This window comes from Stegastes partitus, unplaced genomic scaffold, assembly GCF_000690725.1.
Source record: "Stegastes partitus isolate 25-593 unplaced genomic scaffold, Stegastes_partitus-1.0.2 Scaffold755, whole genome shotgun sequence".
NCBI classification, from domain to species: Eukaryota; Metazoa; Chordata; class Actinopteri; family Pomacentridae; genus Stegastes; species Stegastes partitus.
Genome location: NW_007578486.1, coordinates 61,347 through 83,908, shown reverse-complemented (window position 1 = coordinate 83,908; position 22,562 = coordinate 61,347). Strand labels below are relative to the sequence as shown.

At 41.5% G+C, this 22,562-nt stretch overlaps 2 protein-coding genes and 1 long non-coding RNA gene across 3 annotated transcripts; 2 read left to right on the top strand and 1 right to left on the bottom strand.

Moving 5' to 3' along the window:
* Positions 1-323: 323 nt before the first annotated feature.
* On the bottom strand, positions 324-13,903 carry LOC103364533 (ATP-dependent RNA helicase Dhx29-like). Its single transcript, XM_008291683.1, has 28 exons — positions 13,578-13,903; positions 12,538-12,611; positions 12,336-12,449; positions 12,094-12,223; positions 11,870-12,009; positions 11,652-11,795; positions 11,156-11,282; positions 10,766-10,924; positions 9,659-9,827; positions 9,284-9,404; positions 8,793-9,179; positions 8,444-8,710; positions 8,182-8,325; positions 7,906-8,082; positions 7,162-7,302; positions 6,280-6,424; positions 6,059-6,179; positions 5,462-5,546; positions 5,204-5,292; positions 4,106-4,234; positions 3,883-3,958; positions 3,581-3,805; positions 3,285-3,421; positions 2,321-2,411; positions 1,926-2,234; positions 1,721-1,852; positions 990-1,086; positions 324-756 (listed from the first exon to the last, which is right to left on the bottom strand). The coding sequence occupies exons 1-28, from the start codon at positions 13,759-13,761 to the stop codon at positions 701-703; spliced, it is 4,170 nt and encodes a 1,389-aa protein (XP_008289905.1). The 5' UTR covers positions 13,762-13,903; the 3' UTR covers positions 324-700.
* A 58-nt stretch (positions 13,904-13,961) lies between these two features.
* Positions 13,962-18,310, top strand: LOC103364546 (superkiller viralicidic activity 2-like 2). Its single transcript, XM_008291696.1, has 8 exons — positions 13,962-14,062; positions 14,404-14,544; positions 16,649-16,715; positions 16,824-16,886; positions 17,468-17,580; positions 17,725-17,899; positions 18,091-18,181; positions 18,303-18,310. The coding sequence occupies exons 1-8, from the start codon at positions 13,962-13,964 to the stop codon at positions 18,308-18,310; spliced, it is 759 nt and encodes a 252-aa protein (XP_008289918.1).
* A 649-nt stretch (positions 18,311-18,959) lies between these two features.
* LOC103364532 (uncharacterized) lies at positions 18,960-21,922 on the top strand. The gene is made up of 4 exons (XR_520550.1): positions 18,960-19,056; positions 19,210-19,294; positions 19,403-19,443; positions 20,780-21,922. It is a non-coding gene; the product is annotated as an uncharacterized LOC103364532 (long non-coding RNA).
* The last annotated feature ends 640 nt before the right edge of the window (positions 21,923-22,562 follow it).

Genomic DNA, 22,562 nt, shown 5'->3' with positions numbered 1-22,562 from the left:
TCAAGGCCTTACAGAGCTCTGTAAATCTTGGCATGATGACACCACACACTTCAGTAGCAACTAGAAAAGCAGACCCTAGATAGCAGAGGTTTAAATAAGTCAGGCTCAACCTGTCACTCTCTAAGGATGTTCCAATAATTAGCACCTAGTCCAGATCTACTGATTTTGATTTTATAGAACTGAAGAATGTCATTTGTTTGAGTATGTCACCTTCATCTGTAGGTACTGTTTCAAAGAGGATCAAACCTTTGCTTGTTCAAATATGTCAAAAAAAAAGCCAACAATACCCCTCATGTACACAATGTAATGTGATACATAATGAATAGAATACTGAAGATTTTATTTTCACTGTCAACCATGACACAATGAACATTTCAAATAAAAACAAAGAGCTTTATTTCCATCACATTTGGCATCATCATTATCTTATTTGTTTTGTCCTTTTAAATGTTAGCATCTCTTTATGCATTTCATATTATACAGTCCTCCTCAATGTGAGTTAAGAGTTCCTGGTAAGCACCAGTTCATCTTTCGGACACCACATCTGTCCACTGGGTGACAGTGTGTCTGCAGGCATTTATCTTGAGTACTGAAGTCCTTCAGGACAACTGAAGACAGAAGCCTGCTGATAGTAGCTGTAGTTGATCATGGAAGAAAAGGTGTTGGTCGTTCTTCAGTAGCAACCTGTGGCGGCTCGCTGTTACACAGCATGCTCCGATTTGATCAGATCAAGAATCACCGGGATGGTCGTCTCACCTACAGAGAGACAGACACAGTGAGATCCAGCAAACAAGAATTTATAATTACAATTGTGACAACACTTCACACAAATGTCCAATAGTATAAAGTGATGGATGGAGTGATGAAAGTGTATAGTCAAAAGGTCACAAGTCTAGACAGACATGAATGTAAACTGCAGCTTGACTGGTTGTTGGAGGAACACTACCAGGACTTAAAGGGAAAACTGTCACTGTGTTTCCTGGGTTTACCTTCCAGATTCATCCGAGGATTCTCCAACTTCTTCTCAAGCAAAGAGTCCATCAGTTTCCTCAGGTGTTTGAAGATCACACCGATCCGCACAGGAGCCTTTAAAAGTGAAAGTAGAGAAAGTTTATCTTTATAGAACCCCAATTTAAAAAGAGCAAAATATAATGTAAGATATAAATGAGTCAAAACAGAATAAAACAGATTCAACTGGAGAATAAAATTACAGTGCAGCGCAAGATGGGAATAAATTGTTCCAAATTAAATGTAATTAAAAGCGGCGATTTAATCTCTGACTTTAAAGAAGAGATTTAAAGCAGATCTCAAGTTTTCTGGGAGTTTGGTCCAGATATGTTGAGAATAAAATCTGACGTTTGGCTTTGACTCTGGTGACAGTAAGCAGACTTGTGAGGTCTGGACTGATCAGAAATGCATTTTAGTACTAAACCATCTGCAGCTTTGTAGACTAATAGTGAGAGTTCAATATCAGTTTGATGACAGTGCAAAGAACTAGACTGACGTGGTATTTTCTAGGCTTTTACTCTCAAGAGCATCACAAATGAAATGTAACAGACACAAGAGAAGATCCAATCTATCGTCCTACACAGTAAAGTTTGTCAGAACACACCTGCTGCTGCTACAGGAAGTGACAGAAAAGGAGATGACAAATGAATTCATGGAAAGTTTTGATGCCACACTGAACCAAATCCCACAATAACTCTCTGTGATGTCTGACCTGGAAGTGGATCCATCCGTCCAGAGTGATGAGTCTCTCTCTGTGCTGAATATCGATGTCGCCTCCGAACAGCAGCATGGGGAAAGGCGATATCAGAGTGGTGTCTCGCAGGTAGATCTTCGTGTACTTCACCTGTGGGGACCAACATTTGTAAACACAAGTGCAAAATACAGATAAAAAGACCACCAGCATCCTCCATCCATACCTTCTCCTGGTACAGCAGCCAGCCGTGTGTCTGCAGGTTGCGGTTAACAGACGAGGGGTGGACCTGCGCCTTTCCTTGAGGCGTCTCCACAGTGCAGGCCACTCGCTCCAGCACGTCCACCGACGGGGTGCACAGGACTCGGCCCACGCTGTCGTAGAGCCCCGCCGTCAGCACCGCGTTCAGGATGGAGATCTGCTGCTTGGACAGCGAGGACGTCTGCTGCTGCTGCTGCTTCAAGCGAGACGAGGAGGAGCGAGACGACCAGAAACCCGCCTGCTCCATCATCTTCATCAGCTCGTGCTTCACATCCTGTGGGGAGGACGGAGTCAAGCACGACGGATTAGACAGAAATGAGTGAATCCTAGATGAGAATGTACGTAGATGTGACATGTTACCTCTATTGTAATGAGAGCTGTTCGATTGAGGAAGTGTTTCCTACAGTAGGACATTTCTGTTCTCTGGCCCTCCGTCTGTGAGTTCTTCCACCTAAAAGAATAAAGGAGGTCATGAGAAATGAATCCTGACACTGATCATTTGTTTAAATACCCCAAAATGTTTGTTTTTGAGTGAAGTGGTAGCTTTATTTGTCTTTTCTCCCATCTGTCTCTACTACATCTATCAAATAAGGACCAAAAACAACTAATAACAACTGTTTATGTGTATTTGTTTACATAGACAGCAAATATTCCAAGATTTCTTCAGTGTTTACCAAATAAGATTTAAGACTTTTTAAGGCCTTTTTAACCATATGGGATTCAATTAAACACATTTTCCACACTCTCATCAGTCAAACATGGACAGAAAACCAATCAGGACACTAAACCTACAATTATTTACGACAACATGAATTCATTAACATTTGAATTATATGTTTGTTTGTACCTTCCTGCACATTGTACAATAACTCTTAGCAATGCTGTATGATTAAATGATGAAAGAGAACCAAATGGATGAATTTGATTCATGCAATAGCTGCTTAAAAAATAAATCATTCAAGCTTTTCAATTTGAGACAATGACCTTTGTAGCTACTTTGATTAGCAGCAGTGACAGTATTTGCTACACGATTGCTGACGGTGACAAAAAGAAATGCCTAAAAATAGACTAAGCAGCCTCCTGCCGCTGTTGCATCAGCCCCACTAGCTTTTTATAGATGTATATTGTCTCGTGACAGGTCATGAAAACACAACTAAGGTTATCATAAAAGGATGGCTCTTCAGTATCTACAGATTCCATGACTGATTTATTCGTTTTAATGTCTCCACTGAAAACATCTCAGTGGTAATAACTCAATATTTGTGCGCGATCGATCTCAGAACAGAACAGTCAAGCACTTGAACGTTTTCCGACTGGTCCGTACCCCAGATATGCGTTGTATATGGTCAGGTGGTCAGAGTTGGCTAACGCCAGCGCAGCTTTAGCCAGGTTAGCTTCCTCCTTTCTATTCATTGGTGTGGAGAAAGGAGACTTCTCTGTGATGGCTGCTGCGATGGTCGCCTGAAACAAGTCTTTTGTTAATTTTCACAAAATATAAGAAGCTAGTAATGGTTTGAAATATCTAAAATGAATAAATCTTGTAGTACTAAGATGTAACTGTCAAACACTTAGAAATGATCAGAGTGTTTGTTTTTGGAGGAACAAGGCAGAGGGACGTACTATGGGCTCCAGGCAGCCGAGGATGGCTCCATAGATGAGCATCTTTCCGATCTTCACGTTGACCGGCAGACTCGCCAGGTGGTGTCCCAGAGGGGTGAGGACGTGATCGCTGGGGTGACACGCTCCGATCTTCCTCAGCAGGTTGACGGCGTTACTGACCGACTGGGGCTGTGGAGCGTCCAGTGCTCGGCTCAGGAAGTCCTCCGGGGAGCCGTACTGACATTTCTACCAGACAGGAGGAAAAGTGTTTGCCTTTGTGTATATTCCTACTCTTGAGGTGTGACTGAGAGTGACTTATATACCATAATATGCAGACAAAGCTCCTCCAGTGGGACCCGCAGAATCTCTGGAATGGAGTAATCCATGAAGGCATCAAACCTGAAGCCAAAGAGCCATGAATTAAAACAGGAATGCAGTTTTGTTGTGTGACTTGGCTGTTGGAATACATCTTCTACATCTAATGGAGAATCATTTGTGTTCTTGCTTCCATCCACATCTCCACACAGTGAATGATGAACTCCACACCTGTACTTTGGGTAGAGTCTGAAGCAGAAGCCGTTTCTAACACGTCCTGCCCTCCCCTGCCTCTGCAGCGCGCTGGCTTTGGAAACAAACGTTTCCACCAGAGAACTCATCTGGCTGCTCTCGTGGTACCTGAACGACACAAGAGAACAGAGATAAGTCTACCTGCAAACAGCTTCAGTTATGTTTTCCAATTACAGTCACTACTATTCATGCTATTGGTATGTTCCTAGCGGTGGGGAATGTGATCTGTGGTCAGCCTATCTTTATGTCTCTGAATGAAATCTCTCATTCTCAGCAACTAGTGACTGAACTGCCATAAAATCAGGTAAAATATTAATTTCCCTGATAATGTCGTGACTTTTGTAGCAACAATGTAACGACTTTTAACTTTTGTTATGTGTCAAATGATGGACAGTTATTTATATTTCACTCTGGAGCATCATTGATGCATTTAAACCTGTTCATTATCCATATTTTGTCAGTTTTAAAGAGTTTCTACAATGTCATTTTTTGCTATATAGAAGAATCAGTAGATTCTAAGTATTTTCTACAAATTGAAGAATTTGTGCAATATTAATGGGTGGTTGTTTTTACATATAGAAAAACTTTACAGTAACATTATTTTCCACAACCAGAAGATTGACATCAACAACACTTATGTACATTTCTTGCTTATTTTTAACTTTTCTACTGATGTTCCCTACATGTCTGCACCATCGTCTTGAATGTTGGGATCAATAAAAGCTGATCTTATCTTATGAAATTTGGTTCAGATATTTGGTTCAGCTCTTCCTCTTCAGGATCTCTTTCCTGGTTTTCTAGTGCCATCATCAGGACAAAATTATGATTTGTCTAACTTTATTTAATCACTAAATTCCTACAAAACTGAAGATAGTTTCAGCTGTACTTTGTGTTTTGTGCCAATTAGCAACTGTTAGTTCAAAGCAGTTGTGCCTTCTGGCTCTTTGTCTTGTGTTAGTATCAATTCACAGACAACCAGATAAAACACATGTTAAAGTGATAAAACTGACTGAATGATTTAGTTCTAAAGAAAACAGCAAAACTAGTTGAATTTCAAGCGACATAATATATACTTACTTATTTTCTTTGGTCTTCCCAGTGTCGATGACAAACACAACATCAGGAATAGTCACACCCGTCTCTGCAATGTTAGTCGACAACACAATCTAGAAGAGAAGAAAAACCACGACAAGTTTAAACATGCAAAAGAATTCCTGGTAGTGTGAGACACATGAATACAATGTTATAAATTCACTTTCTTGAATCGTACTACATTTCTTGGATTGTTCAAACTTTGTATTTCTCAGTGTCTTATTATATCACGTTCAAAAGTACCTTTCTAACTCCAGCGGGGGGCACTGTGAAGGCAGCCGCCTGGTCCTTTGATGAGAGGGTCGAGTGGAGAGCAACAATCCTGTATCTAAAAGATCGACAAAACTCACAGTGAGATGGAGGGAAAAGGTTGAGTTCAATGTGCTTCACCATTTCTCCTGTTTCCAAAGTTTGGAGGTGTATACTGTATTAAAGTAAATTGTCTCACTGTCATCCTTGTTTTTGTCCTCAGTATGTCACAGACATGGAGACTTTAATGTTCAGTGTGACTCTGAACACTGATTCTCTGGACTTGCTCTGTAGCTTGTTGGTGTTCTGTCTATTCAAGAGGATCACATTTTGGATCAGGTGTTACATTGTCTTGGGTCTACAGTACTTTCTTTTTATTTTGGACCAGACCTGATGGTCTTCAGCTCCCTTTTATGCTGGAGCTTTTCCATTTATGCCTTACACCTTTATCTAGGGTTTTTCCACAGGTGTGTTTAGGGCCAACATTTAAAATCCATGGCAACCTTTCAGTTCAACTACCAGGTATTTTTTATTATTGATTGATTTGTGAATTATTTCTCTATTAATAATTCACTAGTGTGTGTGCATCACCTGTTCTTGTCCCGGAACCTCTTGTCTGAGGAGAGCAGATCGTACAGCTGCTGGATGTGAGCCAGTCCAGGGAGGAACACGAGAGCGGCTCCATCCACATCAGCAAACTGTGGGGATTTATCTGGCGGAGACACAAATGCACATACAGGCCTTTAAAACACAAACCAAAACATGTATGATTGTGTACTTAATGCTGCCTGGGACTGGTTGATGTGTTGTACCGAGGTAGTCCATGAGGTCAACAAGCAAGTCCATGTTGATCTTATTGGGATTCATGTACTGCAAAACCTGCCGAGTCCTGCTGCTGAAGTGGTCCAGGTCGGGGCCGAGGTCCCAGCCGGAGGACGAGTCCCTCAAGATCACCTCCTGGAACAAAGAGCAGCACACAGATCAACTTCAATCTGGAATAATTTACAGTACACACAAAAAAACAAACAAAACAAACAAACAGTCCACTCTGTCAGTTAAGCAGAGTGGTTTGAGACAATGTCGACAAATCAGGAGGTACCACCATAAACCTCAATTAAACAAGCACGATAGCATCCTTCAACAACAATTAGTCCTGCAAAGAGAAATGTCACTTTTACAGATATAACAATTCAAAAAAATGCAACAAATGGGTCACTTGTAGTAGCAGAGCAGAGAATAATCACTGGACTCTCCAACTTTCCTCAAGTCTACAGAGCTTTACGCTGACTTTTAGTTCATTGTTAAGCTGCACGTATACTTTGGTTCAGCACCAAAGGTCACTGTAAAGCTCTGTTAAACAAAGTTAACAGCTACCTGGTAAACATAGGGGTGATTGTAGCATTGAAAAAGCCAAATAGCTCTCCCTAGGAGAAGGTAGAGACCAAAAACAGAGCTAAAAGACAGTAACACAACCTCTAAACTAACTGCATTCACTGCTGGTTGCTTGAGATGAGGCCATTTGCTGAGGTAACTATGAAGACAAGATCAACTTGAATATACATATAAGATAAAATACAAATAAATAAAATGATGCCAGAATATGTTATGATGAGAAACAAAAAACAAAACAAAACACAGAACCCAACTGACACATCAACACCAGACATAAAACTATTAAAACGATCCAACATTACCTGGTGCTGCAAAGTCTTGCCTCCTTTCTGTGTGACAGAGATGCTGACTTCCTCTTCTTCTTCCAGAATTTTCTGGCAGTACTCTGAGTCCTTCTCCAGGACGTATCCCGTCTGCTCCACTATGTCTTCTAAATGAAACACCTGGAAGCAGAAACACAGAAGCTTAAAAACGTCCTGTTTCCTTGGCTGTATCTTTGGTTGTTGGTTGTGCTATAGCCATTGGTAGAGTTTCTTGACTCTGTTTCATACATGCTAACTGGTTTATGCAGGCTGCTGAAGAAGTGGTGCCTTTTCTGGTTCCACGTTTAGACTTGCAATCCTGACAGACTGTCCTGAAACTCCATTCTTTGTTCCTCTCAATGTCTAACGTTTGACTGTTTTGACCACTGCCCCGTCACCTGCTGTGACCAGGTTGCAGGAATGTCCACAAGTGGGTTAAAATTTGCACCAAATCTGACAGGGTGGCTGTGACTGAGCAGTCCACCACTGGGCCTCCTGTAGATGTGTCTGTGTTTGACACTTGACTTTGCTCAAAGACTGCTGCTGATCAGTTGAGTAAGCTGTAAGGAGTTACAAAGACGAACTGAGCAAGAAATTTGTCTGTGTAATTGAGACACAACATGAGCAGGGGTGTTGCTGCGTCTGTATTTTGGTACAGCTTTTTCCTTGTAGCCACTCTCAAAAAAGACAACCAGATAGTCACATGAAATTCTCCATACAGTAAACACAAACTGCTGCTCTTACCTCCACTGGGAAAGTCCTGCCAGGAATGCTGATAACAGGGCAGCGGTTGAAGTAGTTGGAGAACTTGTGACAGTCCACCGTGGCGCTCATGAGGATCAGCTGTAGGTCGGATCTCTTCATTACGACGTCTTTCAGGATGGTGAGCAGGAAGTCTGACTGGACGCTGCGTTCATGGACCTGAGAGAGATGCAGTTGAATATATGAACCCGACGGTGAAAACAAAGCTTAAACAATCTCTTTAATCAGCAAATTCTGTGTTCGATCAGGAGCCGTCACCTCGTCCACGATGATGTGGGTCAGAGAGCTGAGGTGTCTGTCGTGCTGCAGCTTCCTGAGCAGAACTCCGGTCGTACAGTACAGCAGGCGGGTCCAGTCACCGGACTGGTTCTCCATCCGGATTTGGTATCCGCACAGCGACGACTGAAATAAACATGAAAAGCGGTCATTAAAGCAGGTGAGCGTGCATCCAGTCCTCCTACACAGACACATATGCAAGATGTTTTACACAAGCTTTAATATGTCAAAAACGGATGTCCACCTTAGATCCTGGTCCGTCCTCGCAGCCCATCTCCTCGCTGACCCTGCAGGCCAGGCTCATGGCGGAGATCCTGCGGGGCTGAGTCACCACGATGTTGCAGGACTGTGCTGCTTTTCCTCCAGTCAGCAGCTCCTCTAGCAGGAACTGAGGGATCTGAGTGCTCTTCCCGCTGCCCGTCTCGCCGGCCACCACCACCACCCGGTGGCGCTGCAGAGCCTCCAGGACGCGATGTCGGTGTTGAAAGACAGGAAGCTGCTCTCGCTCTGCCTTGGAAGGTAGGATCCTCGTTCAATCACATGGTTCTATTTAATGCAAACTGCACTGTGAGGAAAACCTAAAGTGTATTTACCTTTAGTTTTTGGGCGAGCGGTGAATTCTTCAGCTTCATTAAGAGCTCTCTGGCCGCCTCAAGTGCTCCTTCTGTCCTCCCTCCTCTTTTCTCACTCTTGTCCTCCACTTCTTCTCCTCGCTCCCCGATATCAAGACCGGCCAGGTTCTCCCAGGATTCTTCGGGCTCGTCATCGTCCGCCCCGCCCAGCCCCAGCTGTCCCTGGGATTCAGAGTCCTGCCCTTGATTCTGGTTCTGCTGCTGTTTGAGTCTGGTCAGGAGGCGGGAGATGAACTGGTCTCGAGGTTTGTTGGCGGCAGTGCGGCTCTCTTCCTGCTGCTGCTGCTCGCTGTCTCTCCACTCCAGCCACACATCTCTGTAGGTTGGAGGAAGCAGCTGGTGCACTGACTGAGCGAAAGAGGGGACGAGGAGAACAGAGGTATGGCTACAACCGGAGCAAAAAATGTGAGATGGAGCAGGCCAAGCTGGCTTCTGCATGTCACACATATTACCTGCCCTTTAACCAGGTTGTAGAGAGCCAGGGTGGCTCCCAGATGTTGAGCCTGCATGCTGTCCTCAGTCAGGATGGTGGGACAAACTTCCAGAACGTCATCAATCCTCTGAACACGCACCCTGACGCATTCAAAGACATCATATGAAATCAATATATTTAAATAAGCCTCTAAAAAAAGAATCTCTAACATCATCTGCCACCATATTCTGTATCTTCTGATTGTTACATGCTTTAGTCCAGGCAGCACGGATGCTATGTCAAATAAAAACTAGCAATTCCCAGTTATTCAGAGAGCAATATACAACAGAATGCATGCCTCTGAAAGTGGCAGCAGTTGTGTGGGTGAACCACAGAAAGGCACACTCATACTTACTTGCATCTCCAATATCGACCAGCAGCAACTTTGTTAAAACTCGGCGCTGGACTTTTGGGCAGGTTCTTTCGGACCCAGTCGATGAGGAACTGCTTGGGAGACTTTCCGGTCCAGCTGCGGGCCGTGTAGTCAAAGTTGCGAATGTCCTTCGGCTCATTCTTTTTCACAACTGCATAGAGAAATGCAACAAAGATGTCGGCAACGAAATCTGTCTCACACAGAGGCCTCTGAAAACTGCAGGTTGTCCTCAGAAGGCCCTGAAAGCATGGCTGGGATCATAAATATGTCTTACCATGGCTGCAACTAGCGATTATTTTTAATATCGATTAATATGTCAATTATTTTCCATATAAATCAATCAGTTGTTTGGTCTGTGAGATGTCAGAAAATTGTGATCAATGTTAAATGAAATGTAATATGATATATGTTTTCAAAAGCCGAAGACAACTTCCTCAAATGTCTTGTTTGTCCACAACCCGGAGACATCCAGATTACTGTCACAGATGAATAAAGAAACCAGAAACTCAAGGTTAAGAAGCTGTAATCAGAGGATTTTTACAATTTTTCTCAAATTGATCAATCGAATATCAAAATAGCTGTTGACTGACAGAACTGCTGACACCTGATCAATTCATCGTTGCAGCTCTAATCATAACGATGCAACGATGAGTTGTCAGGTTTATGGTATCAGTTTCCTCAGCTGTGAGTTTGGCATGTTGTCTGTGCCACATTACCATCCTAAAAATCTCTTCCATACACACTTAAATGACTGTATCCCTCCTGCTTTTGGACCATCTGTGCCCTCTGACACTCCTAGAGGTTTAAAAGATTAAGCCACATCATGTAAGAGGAGGTCATCGAACCGTTTAAAACAGCTTTTGAAACTAGTACAACAGGAGGTTTTGGGAATGTTCTGAATTTGAAAACAAACTCATGTTATGTGGATGTGACTTTCATGCCTACAGCGTCTGTTACAGTGGTGCAATGCAGTATATTGAACTTGAACCATCACATTATCAAACCTTAAATATTCTGTTTGTTATATTTTATACTGACTATATCTTATAAAAAACAGAACCTGTGACTCTAGCTTGGATCAGAAGGTACCTTTCTCTGCAGGAGGGGCCTTCTCGGCTTGTTCAAACAAGTTGAAGCTGAGATCCTCTTTGTCCTCACTGACAGGGACTATTTTCTTTTCTTTTTGAGGCACGTCTACCACTTTTATCGCTGGATTGAACACAGGGTGGGACTCCAGTTGTTTCATTTCTAGAAAGACAAAACACTGTTAAATTAGCGGGAAAATGTTGGTTAAATAACACAATAAGAAATGACACGTGATCTGTTTTTTTTTTTTGGTGTTTGTTCTGTTGTATTATTTCATTTATTGTATGAACAAGCTGCTGCTTTTGCACATGTTTAATTTAAGAGGTAAGAAAAGAAATCACATTTGACGAAAGTGAGCCAAAAGTTCTAGAACATTTAAACACCATCACACACCTTGCTGGATGACACGTATCCGGTCCTGTGCTGTCCTCTGACCCGCTTTGTCTCCTTTGGTCTTGGCAGCTGCTGCCATTTCTTTAGCGTCATACAGTTGAGCAGTAAGGATCAAATACCTGTCATTCTACACAGTGAGACATAATAGACACCATTATTGGATCACTACACCATACTGTTATTTACTTTACCAGATTATCACAACTTTCTATCTGCATACAAAAGCTAAAAAAAAAAAGAAATCTTGAGCAACAGTTCAACATGTTGAGAAACCTTCACCGTCTTACTCACAGTTATGAGAATACTGATGCCACTTTCATATCTTTCTATTAAATATGAAGGTACAGCTGGCAGCTTGTTAGCTTAGCTTAGCATAAAGACTGAAACCAGTAGGAAACAGCTAGCGTGACGCTGTCTGCCTACCAGAATCATAAAGTTCACTAACTGACAACAAATAATTTAGATCTCAGCTTTAAGTTGCTTTAATTGTACTTACTGGATCAAATTTTTCATCAAGCTCAGGGTTGCGTGTCTTCTTTCCCCCTTCCTCTTCCTCATCCTCCTCTTCCTCATCACTGCTTTGCTCTGCATATCTTAAGATCCAGTCCTTCATGCTGGCAGCTTCATCCTTCTCAGTGACCTGGCAAACACCGTGCGCACTTATAAGCTTTGTGACAGAACTCAAAATCCGACCAGCCAAGTAAACACACACACCTTGGATGTCTCTTTGCGGGTGTTGTTGGCTGCTTTGGGGCTCTGGGCTTCAGGTTTCGGCTGGACAGCGGGCTGAAATCGAGGCCGGCTCTTCTGACTCTCCTCCTGCATCTGCTGGCTAAAACCATCCGGCAGCTCCTCTGGTAAAACAGGAGATAAATTTGGTTTCATCTTGAAGAACTACTATGATGACAATGTTTAAATGACAGCTGAAGCTCTGTTACCATCTCTAAGGTTGAGGCAGAGCCAGTCGAGAGCAGAGTGGAGATCTCCTCCGTACAGCACGCTGCTCTTCATCGCCTCCTCGATGTGCTCTCTCTTAAATTTGAACCTCTGCAGAGCTGTGTACAGGTCCTGCAAGAACATTCAGAAGGAAACAACCATGATACAACAATCTGTCACAGCACCAAATATATCTATATGTAGTAACTTTGTGAAGCATCAGAGGGATGATTTTTGTCTTTACCAGCAATTTCTTGCTTGTAAGTCTGCCTGATATGGGCCCTTTGTCCCCATTCTCCTGTCTGAAGTCGTTGATCAGCTTGATGATCTTCTTCTCCAGGTCAGCTTGAATGGAAACCTGAGTTAAAGGGTCGAATCACATTCACTGTCAACATTTCTAATGTTTTCCAGCATGAAACACGCTTGATAAACGGAAATAGACTTACTTTAAGAATTGATTTGTCCGAGACACCGCCTGTGTCAACCTGAGCGGTGTTGGCGAGACTGTAGGTCTTTGGAGCTGAGATGAGGACAAAACAGAGCAATAGACAATGTCAGAGGCACTTTTTTTGGCCTTGATTACAATTTATATTCTCACAATTTGCTCATTTATGGAAGCAATGCATTTTGTTTTCCTTTTGCCTTGCAAATTGGTGTCTAATAATATTATGAGTGTCTCACTTAGGGTTTAAACAATCATGTCAATGGTTTTACAAATTCATGTTGTCCTCTTTGAGAGGACGCATTTGATGGCATCTCATGTTGTTATACATTCACATCTATTTACAAGTACTATCCATAAGATCAGGTAGAAACAAAACATCTACAGATGCAAAACTGCAAAATAAATACAAGTCAAAAAACATCAGCTGTAAAACCTTAACAATCAAGACGAGCCCCCAGTATTTAGAAAACAAATGTAAATAAATAAATGGTAAGGTTACAACCCTACAACTGTATATGCAGTTTTACCTGACTAAATTAAATACTAACATCAGGACTCTATAATATTACCTACTCGAGAAAGTTAGCAGATAAATGCAGAGTATTAATCAGGGTAAACAAACATAAGGAGACCAGACCTCAGACCAGAAAACTGTTCATAATCAGGATAGCAACCAAACCACAATACTACTCTTTATCGTACTAAATTACAAATAACTGTATGGAAAGTACAAAAGGGTCCTATATGAAAAGTCTGGCATTGAATTTGGAGAACACTTAAGCCTATCAGTCAAAAAATCAATATACTGTTAGCACATAGAAGCTACAACAAAAATACAGTTTATGTAACAGCACAGTAAAAATATAAGTGTGATAAAGTCATTCTACATTTCATAATAGCTGCTGATCACTAACTCCAGACAGATGACTACCTATGCAGCTGGTCAACACTGCAGGTAACGTGATGTTCCTGAACACAGCATAAATAAAGTGGAGTGAACACAGTGTGGGGTGAATCTGCTGCGTTGTCAGGTATCCCCACCTTTAGACTTGCTCTCTTTGCCTGGTTTGGCCGGTTTGTTGCCTGCTGCCTGTTTCTTCGGCTCCTCCGCCACGCCGGTCCCTGCTGCGGCAGCACCAGTCCTGCCCGCCGCTGCTCCTCCTGCTGCTGCTGCTGCCACCGGAGCGGCCGCCTGCCCCGCCGACTTCTTCTTCTTTCCGCCCATTAGCTCACTAAAACACTGCCTGTGTGTGGGTCCTTTACGTTGCTATAAGATGCCGGGTCATTGACGAGGTGCTGGATAGACGAGCACAGATCAAAAACGACGCTGTGAGGTGTTTCTCCTCTGCTTTTGGACCACACGGCCGCCGTAGAGGAAGTGCAACGACCTCGTGTTGGATTGTGGGAAGCGTGCCGACAACAAACATGGCGGATCCCTTTGGAGACGGTTTGTTCAGCGTGTTTGATGATGAACAACAAGCTACGGCGAATAAAAAGACTCCCGCCGGTGTAGCGACAGAAACAGGGTAAGTTTAATTCGTGGACTGAAGTTTTGTGATTGAAATTAGCAACTTTTGTCGACCAGGGAACCTGAACGCAGCATCATGTGTGCGCGTGCAGTCAGCGAAACAGTCCTAACCGACTAACTAGTTAGCTGGTTAACTTGTCCGTTAAACAACGGAGAAACACCCTCATAGTGCCGGTAAACGTTACGTTTAACAGGTGGTACGTTACAAATACCGTTTAACCGCTTCTTCTGTGAGACTGTAAAGTTTATAGGTGCAAGTATCGCGCTGACGGCCGGTGTGACGTTCAGGTTCAGGCAGCTCGGCTAACAACTGTTTGCTTGTGTTCTTCGCTTTTCCAGGAAAGATAAAGGTAAAGATGGCACCGAAAAGGATTCGGGTCCATCTACCCGGGGCAAGAGGGAGGCAGAAGGTGACTGTGAAGATGATGTGGTGTTTGGGAAGAAGCCTCGACATGAGACAGTCTCAGCTAATGACCTGAAGTGAGTTCAAGTGCAGCTTTATTGTGCTTGTGCAGGATGCTAATGCTAACTGGACTTGTTGGTGAAGAGTCACTTGCAGGTTTATGAGCAATGTTGAAATTTATGCTCCTTTGGAAAATACTGTCTATCTTTAACTGTATTAACAGTTATTCAAGCGTTGTTATCAGTTGCTGGTACATTAAACTACTCAAATATGTATAAAGCAAATTAAAATGCTTGCTCAGAAAAATACCAACAGGTCTGCTCAGGTTGTTGATTTTACCTCGTTTTTTTCCTAGCTAGAAATGTCCTAGATGTAATACTATGCTGTTGCTTTCTCTAGAAAATGCAAACCTAAAACACAGTCCCAATCTCCACCATAACTTCTGAGATTTATACCCTCATACACCTAACTGGCATTACAGCTGTAGTATGTGAGTTTGTGAGGGCTTGAAATTATATATAACAGAGAAATGGGACCCCCTATCCCAACAGCACACATTGTGTGGAAACAACATGTCCCAGGTTTTTTTTTAAAAAGAAAGGAAAAGTGATTTTTTGACTCGCGTTTCATTTGTATTGTCAAAAGCTGCTCAGTTGACCACTCCGTGTTTGTGATGTTAGTGTTTCATTTTAGCAAACTACCAAAAGTCAGGTAAACCATGAACATATGTAAAATCCAACGCAGACATTTAACTGACTATACAAACAACTCCACAAGTATGCAATAAATGGACCCTGCAAGCAGCCAGATGTTATCATTGATAGATAACCTTCCTCTGGACTTTCTTTACTGCATTATTCACTCTTAGTTTGTGTACATTTTGCGTGGGGGCAGGACAGCCATATTTATATATCGCCAATATTACTGTGACCTATAGGCACAGTGGTCCCTCAGCAAAGTCTGCAGATATACAGACTTACAGAAAGGGTGCATTAAAGCATTAGAAAGTCTGTATCAGAGCCCTTGTGCACCTGACTATTTGACTTTTAACAGCCTTAAATCCTCAGGCACTAAACAGGGTAGGACCTCAAAGTCTGTTAGTTCAAAGGTTGGGATTGGGCCTAGTTCTAGTTCTTGCCTTTGTCGTCTCTCACAGCAGCTCCAGCACACCATGCACTCCATACACTACACAGTGATGAAATATTGGAGTAGTTCAGAAACACATGTTCAAGCCAGAAACCCAATTTTAAAGAATATAGATACAGGAGGCCCTAACTTTCAAATTTACAGGATTGGTTACTTAGGTTTGTTTTGTATGAAACCCTGAATGTGTGAATCTGTGTTTTTGAGACAGTCATTGGTGTGCTACTGTTTCAAGGCAGAAATACTTGGACATTCTGTTGACCGCTAGTGTTGCTCATGATGTCTTTTAGCATTTAAAAACAGCATGTGGACATCATGGTGGGGTTGAAAAACTTGCATGTTTATCTCGATTATTAAATGATTTTGAAATGGTTTAGTTTATCAAGAGTGTCAAGCCCCAAGGAATGTCTAGTGTTATTTTATGTTTTCTGAAAAACAGATATCAACAGAAGATGCTTTTTTTTAAGAAACTGTTTTAAATTTTCATAGATAACTAGAAATGTTTTCACTTTTTCTTGACTACAATATGATGCTAACATTTTAATCAGTTAAACAAAATGGTTTCTAATCATTATTTTTCCATAGATCTACTAATCAGTTATTCAATCAGTCTAGTCTCAGATTGCAGTGCTTTTATGTGAAACAGGGGTTATTGCATTGCTGGATCATTTTTCTTAAGTCCTACTTCTGGCACCAATGCAGTTCAGTGCAACAGTTTTGTAAAACCTCATGAAGATGAGAGCACTATGGTTTGTTTACACTGTTTTAGAAAGCTTTCATGGACATCTTGGAGGCTTCGGCTTGTGGTGCTTTTTTTCGATGGTGTTTTGTTACACTGAAAGGTCGGTAGTGTTCAGACTACACTCAGTATTGATCTACAGTTTTAGCAAAGTGTATGTAATAAACTGGCAACTGAGTGGCTCTCTGAGTGGAAACATATCTCCTTTCATACGCTGTCATATCAATTGATTATTTTCAGTGTTGGTGGGTGAATTATTTGTTGGAGATACTTAGTTGTCTTTTCCTTTTTTATTTCAGTCTTGCAGAGTTTATGCCTCAAGTGAAAGTGGAGCAAGTGGAAACTGTGGAAGGATGCTCACATGAGGTAAAGAAAGCACATTTGATGTATTTGGTGTATCTTTTTTTTTTATTGGTCACTTGTTACCTGACTGATTTCCTTTGACATGTCAAAATGTCTGCCTTTTCCTAACAGGTTGCTCTGCCTGCCAGTGATGAATATAAACCGCTGAAACCACGTGTGGGGAAAGCAGCCAAGGTATAACAGCCTTTTGAATGTCAGAGTTCTCTTTTGGAGTTAATTTACTTTGTTCAGTGTTGGATGTTTGCCAACTATCCAATTCAGTATTATTTATAGAGCACTAATTCACGACATGAATCATCTCAGGACACTTTACACAGTAAGGTCAAGACCTTACCATATTGTATTACAGAGAGAAGTGAAACAAATCCAGCGATTCCCTTTGAACAAACACTTTGTGACAGTGTCGGGGGAAAACACTTTTTTCATTTTGTTTCAAATTCTTTGTGGTAATGCATTTTCTATTATGTATGGTGGCTCATTATTGGAATCATTTTCTTCACTTTGTAACAGCATCACGTGGTTTCTAAAAGAAATGTACTTTCATGTTATCACACCTACAATTCTACAATTTCATTCACAGACGCTTTTATCCAAAGCAACGTACATCAGAGAGCAGATACAACACATAAAAGGATCTAGTCAGGAGAAAACAATCTAGATAAATACCTTTAGCACTGCATTGTGTTTGTGAATTTACACGAACTTGCGTCACGCTTTTGTTGTTTTTGTTTTGATGCATCTTGTTTGTCTTGCAGGAGTACCCTTTTATTCTTGACCCGTTCCAGCGTGAGGCCATCTTATGTATCGACAACAACCAGTCTGTGCTTGTGTCTGCGCACACATCTGCTGGCAAAACTGTTTGTGCTGAGTGAGTATTCTCAATAAACACAACACTATTTAAGGAATCACTGTTGTTGTTGTTGTTTTCATTTCAGCATCTGATAATGCTCAGAATACATTCCTGACAGCTAAGTGGTCTAGCCCGTGTTACTTCTTCATCATCTTCTTGCAGATATGCCATTGCACTGGCTCTCAGAGAGAAGCAGAGAGTGATCTTCACCAGCCCCATCAAGGCTCTCTCCAACCAGAAGTACAGAGAGATATACGAAGAGTTCCAGGATGTGGGTCTGATGACTGGGGACGTCACCATCAACCCCACGGCCTCCTGTCTTGTCATGACGACAGAGGTAGGACAGTTTTGTGTGGATTGGAGGCATTATAATATATAGTAGATATCACCCTTATTGGAGAATGTTTTTTTGTTTTTTTTAAAAAGTGTACTGCAGATTCAGTGTCCAGCTGGCGAGTAGCGACAGAGCCAAGAGGTTGTTCTGATGTGATATAGTTGTTGTTTTTTTTTTATTTTTTTTTACCCCAGATCCTGAGGAGCATGCTGTACAGGGGCTCTGAGATCATGAGGGAAGTGGCGTGGGTCGTCTTTGACGAGATCCATTACATGAGAGATGCAGGTATGTACAAAATAGAAAAACAGCACAAACNTCAATGTTCTAATTTTTTGTGATTTCTTTATTTAAAATAGACATTATTGAGTTTTCTCTACTTCCAGACATGGTCATGCTGTTTCTTTAGAGCTGTAAAACTTTACAATTCAGAAAAATCAGCCGACAGTGAGTCAAAATGTGACAGGAGCAAAGAACGGCAAGAAAAAGTTAACAACCTATCAAATGAGCATGCAAACTGTGTAAGTGGTGCCTCATCACGTCGTTTTACTGTCTTTTAGCTCATTGTTATGGTTTTACAGCCTGTAACTTTACAGCTCTCTCGCTGTTCTGACTAACTGTTTTCAGTGAAAGAGCTCTGATAAACCCAGTGTTCACTATCAGCCTCGAACCAAACAGCAGATGATTATCAGCCGAACATAATGGAGCATTTAGCAGCTAAGGACGTTTCCATTAGGAGTTGCCAGAGACCCAAACAAACAAAGGAGAGTAAATATTGAACATGCATTCATCAAATGAACACAAACCCGATACTAAATGAATGAATGGGTGTTAAAACAGGTGCTAAGACATTTGCGATATCAACTTTTTAAAGTATATCAGTGTTGTGTTTCTAACTTGTTCTTGTATGCAAGTGGCCAAAAAAAACAATCAAAGCAGGTTATTTTTAACCTCAGTTTAAAAAAACCCCTCCTAGGACAAACTTTTAACTCTATCTCCAAAGTCATATATTAACTAGACTCTGACCTAATTATTTCTGTCCCTTTGTGTGCATGTGTGTGTGAAGCTGTATGAGGAAGTGAGGAAGTCGCTGGAGCAGTGTGACATCCAGGAAGATATCGAACACTTTGTAAACCTCAGACGGACCGGCGACAAACCGGCAGGTGTGAATGCAGCAACAATTCAGTGACAATATCGTGCCATGAACAATTAACCGGCGCTGGAATGCAACGGGGGGGACGTGATTATCAGATGATGCACAAGCACACGCTGTTTCTGCAGTTTATGTGAACAGTGTCCATCTTCCTCTCTGACAGCTGCTGTTTTGTATGAGAACTTCTACAGTGGTCAGAGGTCTCCGATTGTAGCTCCTCCCTCTCGGCAGCCTCCACCAATCACAAGGTAAACAAGAAATCTGTCTGTTTTTGATTTCATTCCTGTTCTTTGCTACTTTTATAGAGCACTAAAGGCACAGTGTTGATTATTTTCCTTGTTTTGGTGAATTTACAGGAGAGGGCGGCCACCACCTGAGCCAACACAAAACAGTCAGGGTACGTTTTCCTTTTCAGCTTCAGTAAAGTGTGCAGTCAAGTTAGAATTACCAACCGGGCAAAGCAGGCGGCTATCTCAGGTTTACTCCATATCATACTTTGATTACTGCAAATGTACCGTATCAGCGATGTCAACACACCAGTCAGCCACAACACAAAAACCGCCTGCCTGAAGTTGTGTGGGCTTCCCTTGTGCCGCCAAAACAGCTGTGGGACCTCTGGGGGTGAGGATCCTTTGGGTCCTGTGGGCTGTGGGATGGACCCTCCGTAGGTTAGACTTGTTCCAGCGGCTTCCACAGATGCTTGATCATTTATTTTTTTTTATTTTACCTTTGTTATAACAGGTAAAAAGTTTCAGAACCAGTTCTCATTTGCAAACATGACCTAGCCAAGAGGCGCCAGCAGGAACAAACAAAGAGTTCATATACAAAAAGAGATAACTCCAAACTTATTTTGTTGTTGTTTTCTAGAAATAATATTAATCAAACTGAAGTTGAGTGGATTTGACTCAGTAGAAATGACAAGTTTGATTGATATTGTCTTAGGTAGACGACGGAAAAGTGGGTTTTCTGAAGGTTTATCAAGATGGAGTTATCTGTTTTTGCAAATGAACTCTTCAAATACAGTACATGTAAATTACAGACACAAATAGACACATGAACATAGCATAGAAGAAGTATGGGAACATATGCATGTGAGTGAGGAAAGATGTGCATGAGGTGTAAGAAAATGTGTGTTTATATATAAGTGTGTGTGCAAGTGAAGTCTGGCGTGATCAGCAGGAGCAACAGTCAACTACAATCTGTTGGATTTTAAGCTTGAAGGTGGTGAGTGGAGTCACAGTTGCAAGTTTGAGGGTGTTTCATTAGCTGATGCAAAGTGAAAGGAGTTAAGGCCAAAAACAGTAGAAGTGTTGTGTATGATGAACTTGATGTATTCACTAGACCTAAAAGAATTATGGCCGATGTGTAGAAGAGAGGACAGATTGAGATCTCGGGAGTTAGAAGGGTCGGGTCAATGTTTTGAGCTCTTGGTCGTGTTCCTCGAGTAGTTTTTGCAGTGTGCGTTGTTCTGCTGGGGGAGTCTGCTGCCATGAGGGTTGTGCGCTTGGCCTGTGACAATGTTTAGGTGTCCAAGTGACATCAGCATGAGTGCCAGGACCCAAGTTTCCCAGCAGAACGTTGCAATGTATCGGGATGATTGGTGTCATTCATGTAGGTGGTTTTAGTGTAGCGGCTGCTCAGCGTTTGTGTGAAACAGAAGGTGTTTTTCGTTGTTTGATCGTGTGCCTTCATGCCTAAAATCTCCTCTGTTTTTCTGTTTGTCTCTATTGCAGATGCAGTCTACGCCACGGTGCAGGACGCCGGCTACAGTCTTATCCAGTACTAACGCACACAGATCTGCCTGAGGACATATAGTACATGTTGTGCAGCACAGACAGCGAGTTTACCGACTACATGTCATTACTTCCTCCTTTGTGAGCTCCTGTAAACATAAGTTCATACCAGACGCAAAGTTTGTGTCATAACTGTGCGCATAAGGAGTTAAAGGCGAGGTTGTGTGGCGTTTTGAACATATCACTGTGTTATAAACAGTATAGGAAATGTCTTTATTTTATTTTAAGGAGAAAAAATATTAAAATAATCCAAAAGTATGTATTTTTCAAATTTAAAAAAGGCTACAAAGGGGATTTCTGATTCATATTTTGCTGAACTTGACACATAAAAGTGATTAAACAAACCGAAAACAGTGACATCTGTCTAATTACTGGATGAACTCCTACACAGAGCCTGGTAGTTACTATTGTGTGTGTCACGCAGGGCTCTTTTCTTCTACATAACTACATCTTTCAGCCTCGTATTTATTTCTCCAAATCATCGCGTTTTAAAATAGAGATTGACAAAGTAGGACAAATTTTCATCTGTTTACTTGTTTTCATTTCCTCCATGTTGTGAAAGTCGCGTGTCAGCTGACAGCAATCCTGTGATTGGAAAGGGTCGCTTACAAAATTGCAACACACTGTTTTCTTAATTCTTCAGTGAACTGTCAAGTTTTATGGTGACATTCCGGTCAGTCAGATGCATGTGTGATGATCACTGGAGGAGTTTTGTTGAAAATTTTGCACTTTAATTTTGCTTTATTTATACAAAAAAATGCACAATTTGTAAAAAGAAATGCTACAAAATTTGGCTGCATTTGAAGTTCCAGAAGTAAAGATTCTCTAATTGATCCTGGTGTTGGTTTTCTGTTCTTCAGACTTTTCTGTTGACAGTAGTCCAAACCTTGTCCACCAATTTAAACTGTGTTATTACATCTTTAACATGGTGTAATGTTCTATTCTCACCTGTTATTATGTACAACTGTGAATGAATAAGGACATCTCATGGGAATTTTCTTTTTTTTTTTTTTTAAATATTTGAACAAGCAAACATTTGATCCAAAAAGTGCCTACAAATAAAGGTGGCTTTCTTGAACAAAACAAGGACAATTTGCTTTTTCAGTCATTTATTCAACAAAAACATAAATAAATGTGATATTCTTCTGAAAAAGTAAGTCCACTCAGGAGCTGGTATCGTCCCCTTTAGCAGATGTAACTTCTTGTTGACATTTTCCATAGCAGTCCATTATCTCTGACATCAGCTTGTTGAAACTTTTCAACGTTCTTTAGTGCAAAATTCCAAAATAGTTTGAGGGTTTTCTTCTATATACTGCCTGTTTCAATTCCCTTCACAACATTTAATGGTATTTAAATGTACTCTTCCACAACCTTACATTTCTTCTTTTTATGCAATGAGATCTATTGTGTGTAGCTTCATAATCTTGTTAAAGGCTCCACCTCTGGTTGAACTTCAATTTTTGGACAGTTGTTTTTAAGTCAGCACAGAACATATCTGCTTTTACTGAAGCCAAACAACTCTGTCTTTGATTCATTTGTTCAGAGCAAGCCTGGTCTTTGCCTGTAAGTTTGCTGTCAAATTGCAGTTTTGTTCTAATATTCTTATTGTACAGCTGAATCTGTTGCGTCTCAGGTACAGGTAAAATTTGTTCAGTCTCCTTCTGATTGTAGAGGCAGAACTTTGACACCAGAAGCTACAACAGATACCTGCAGACCCAGTGAT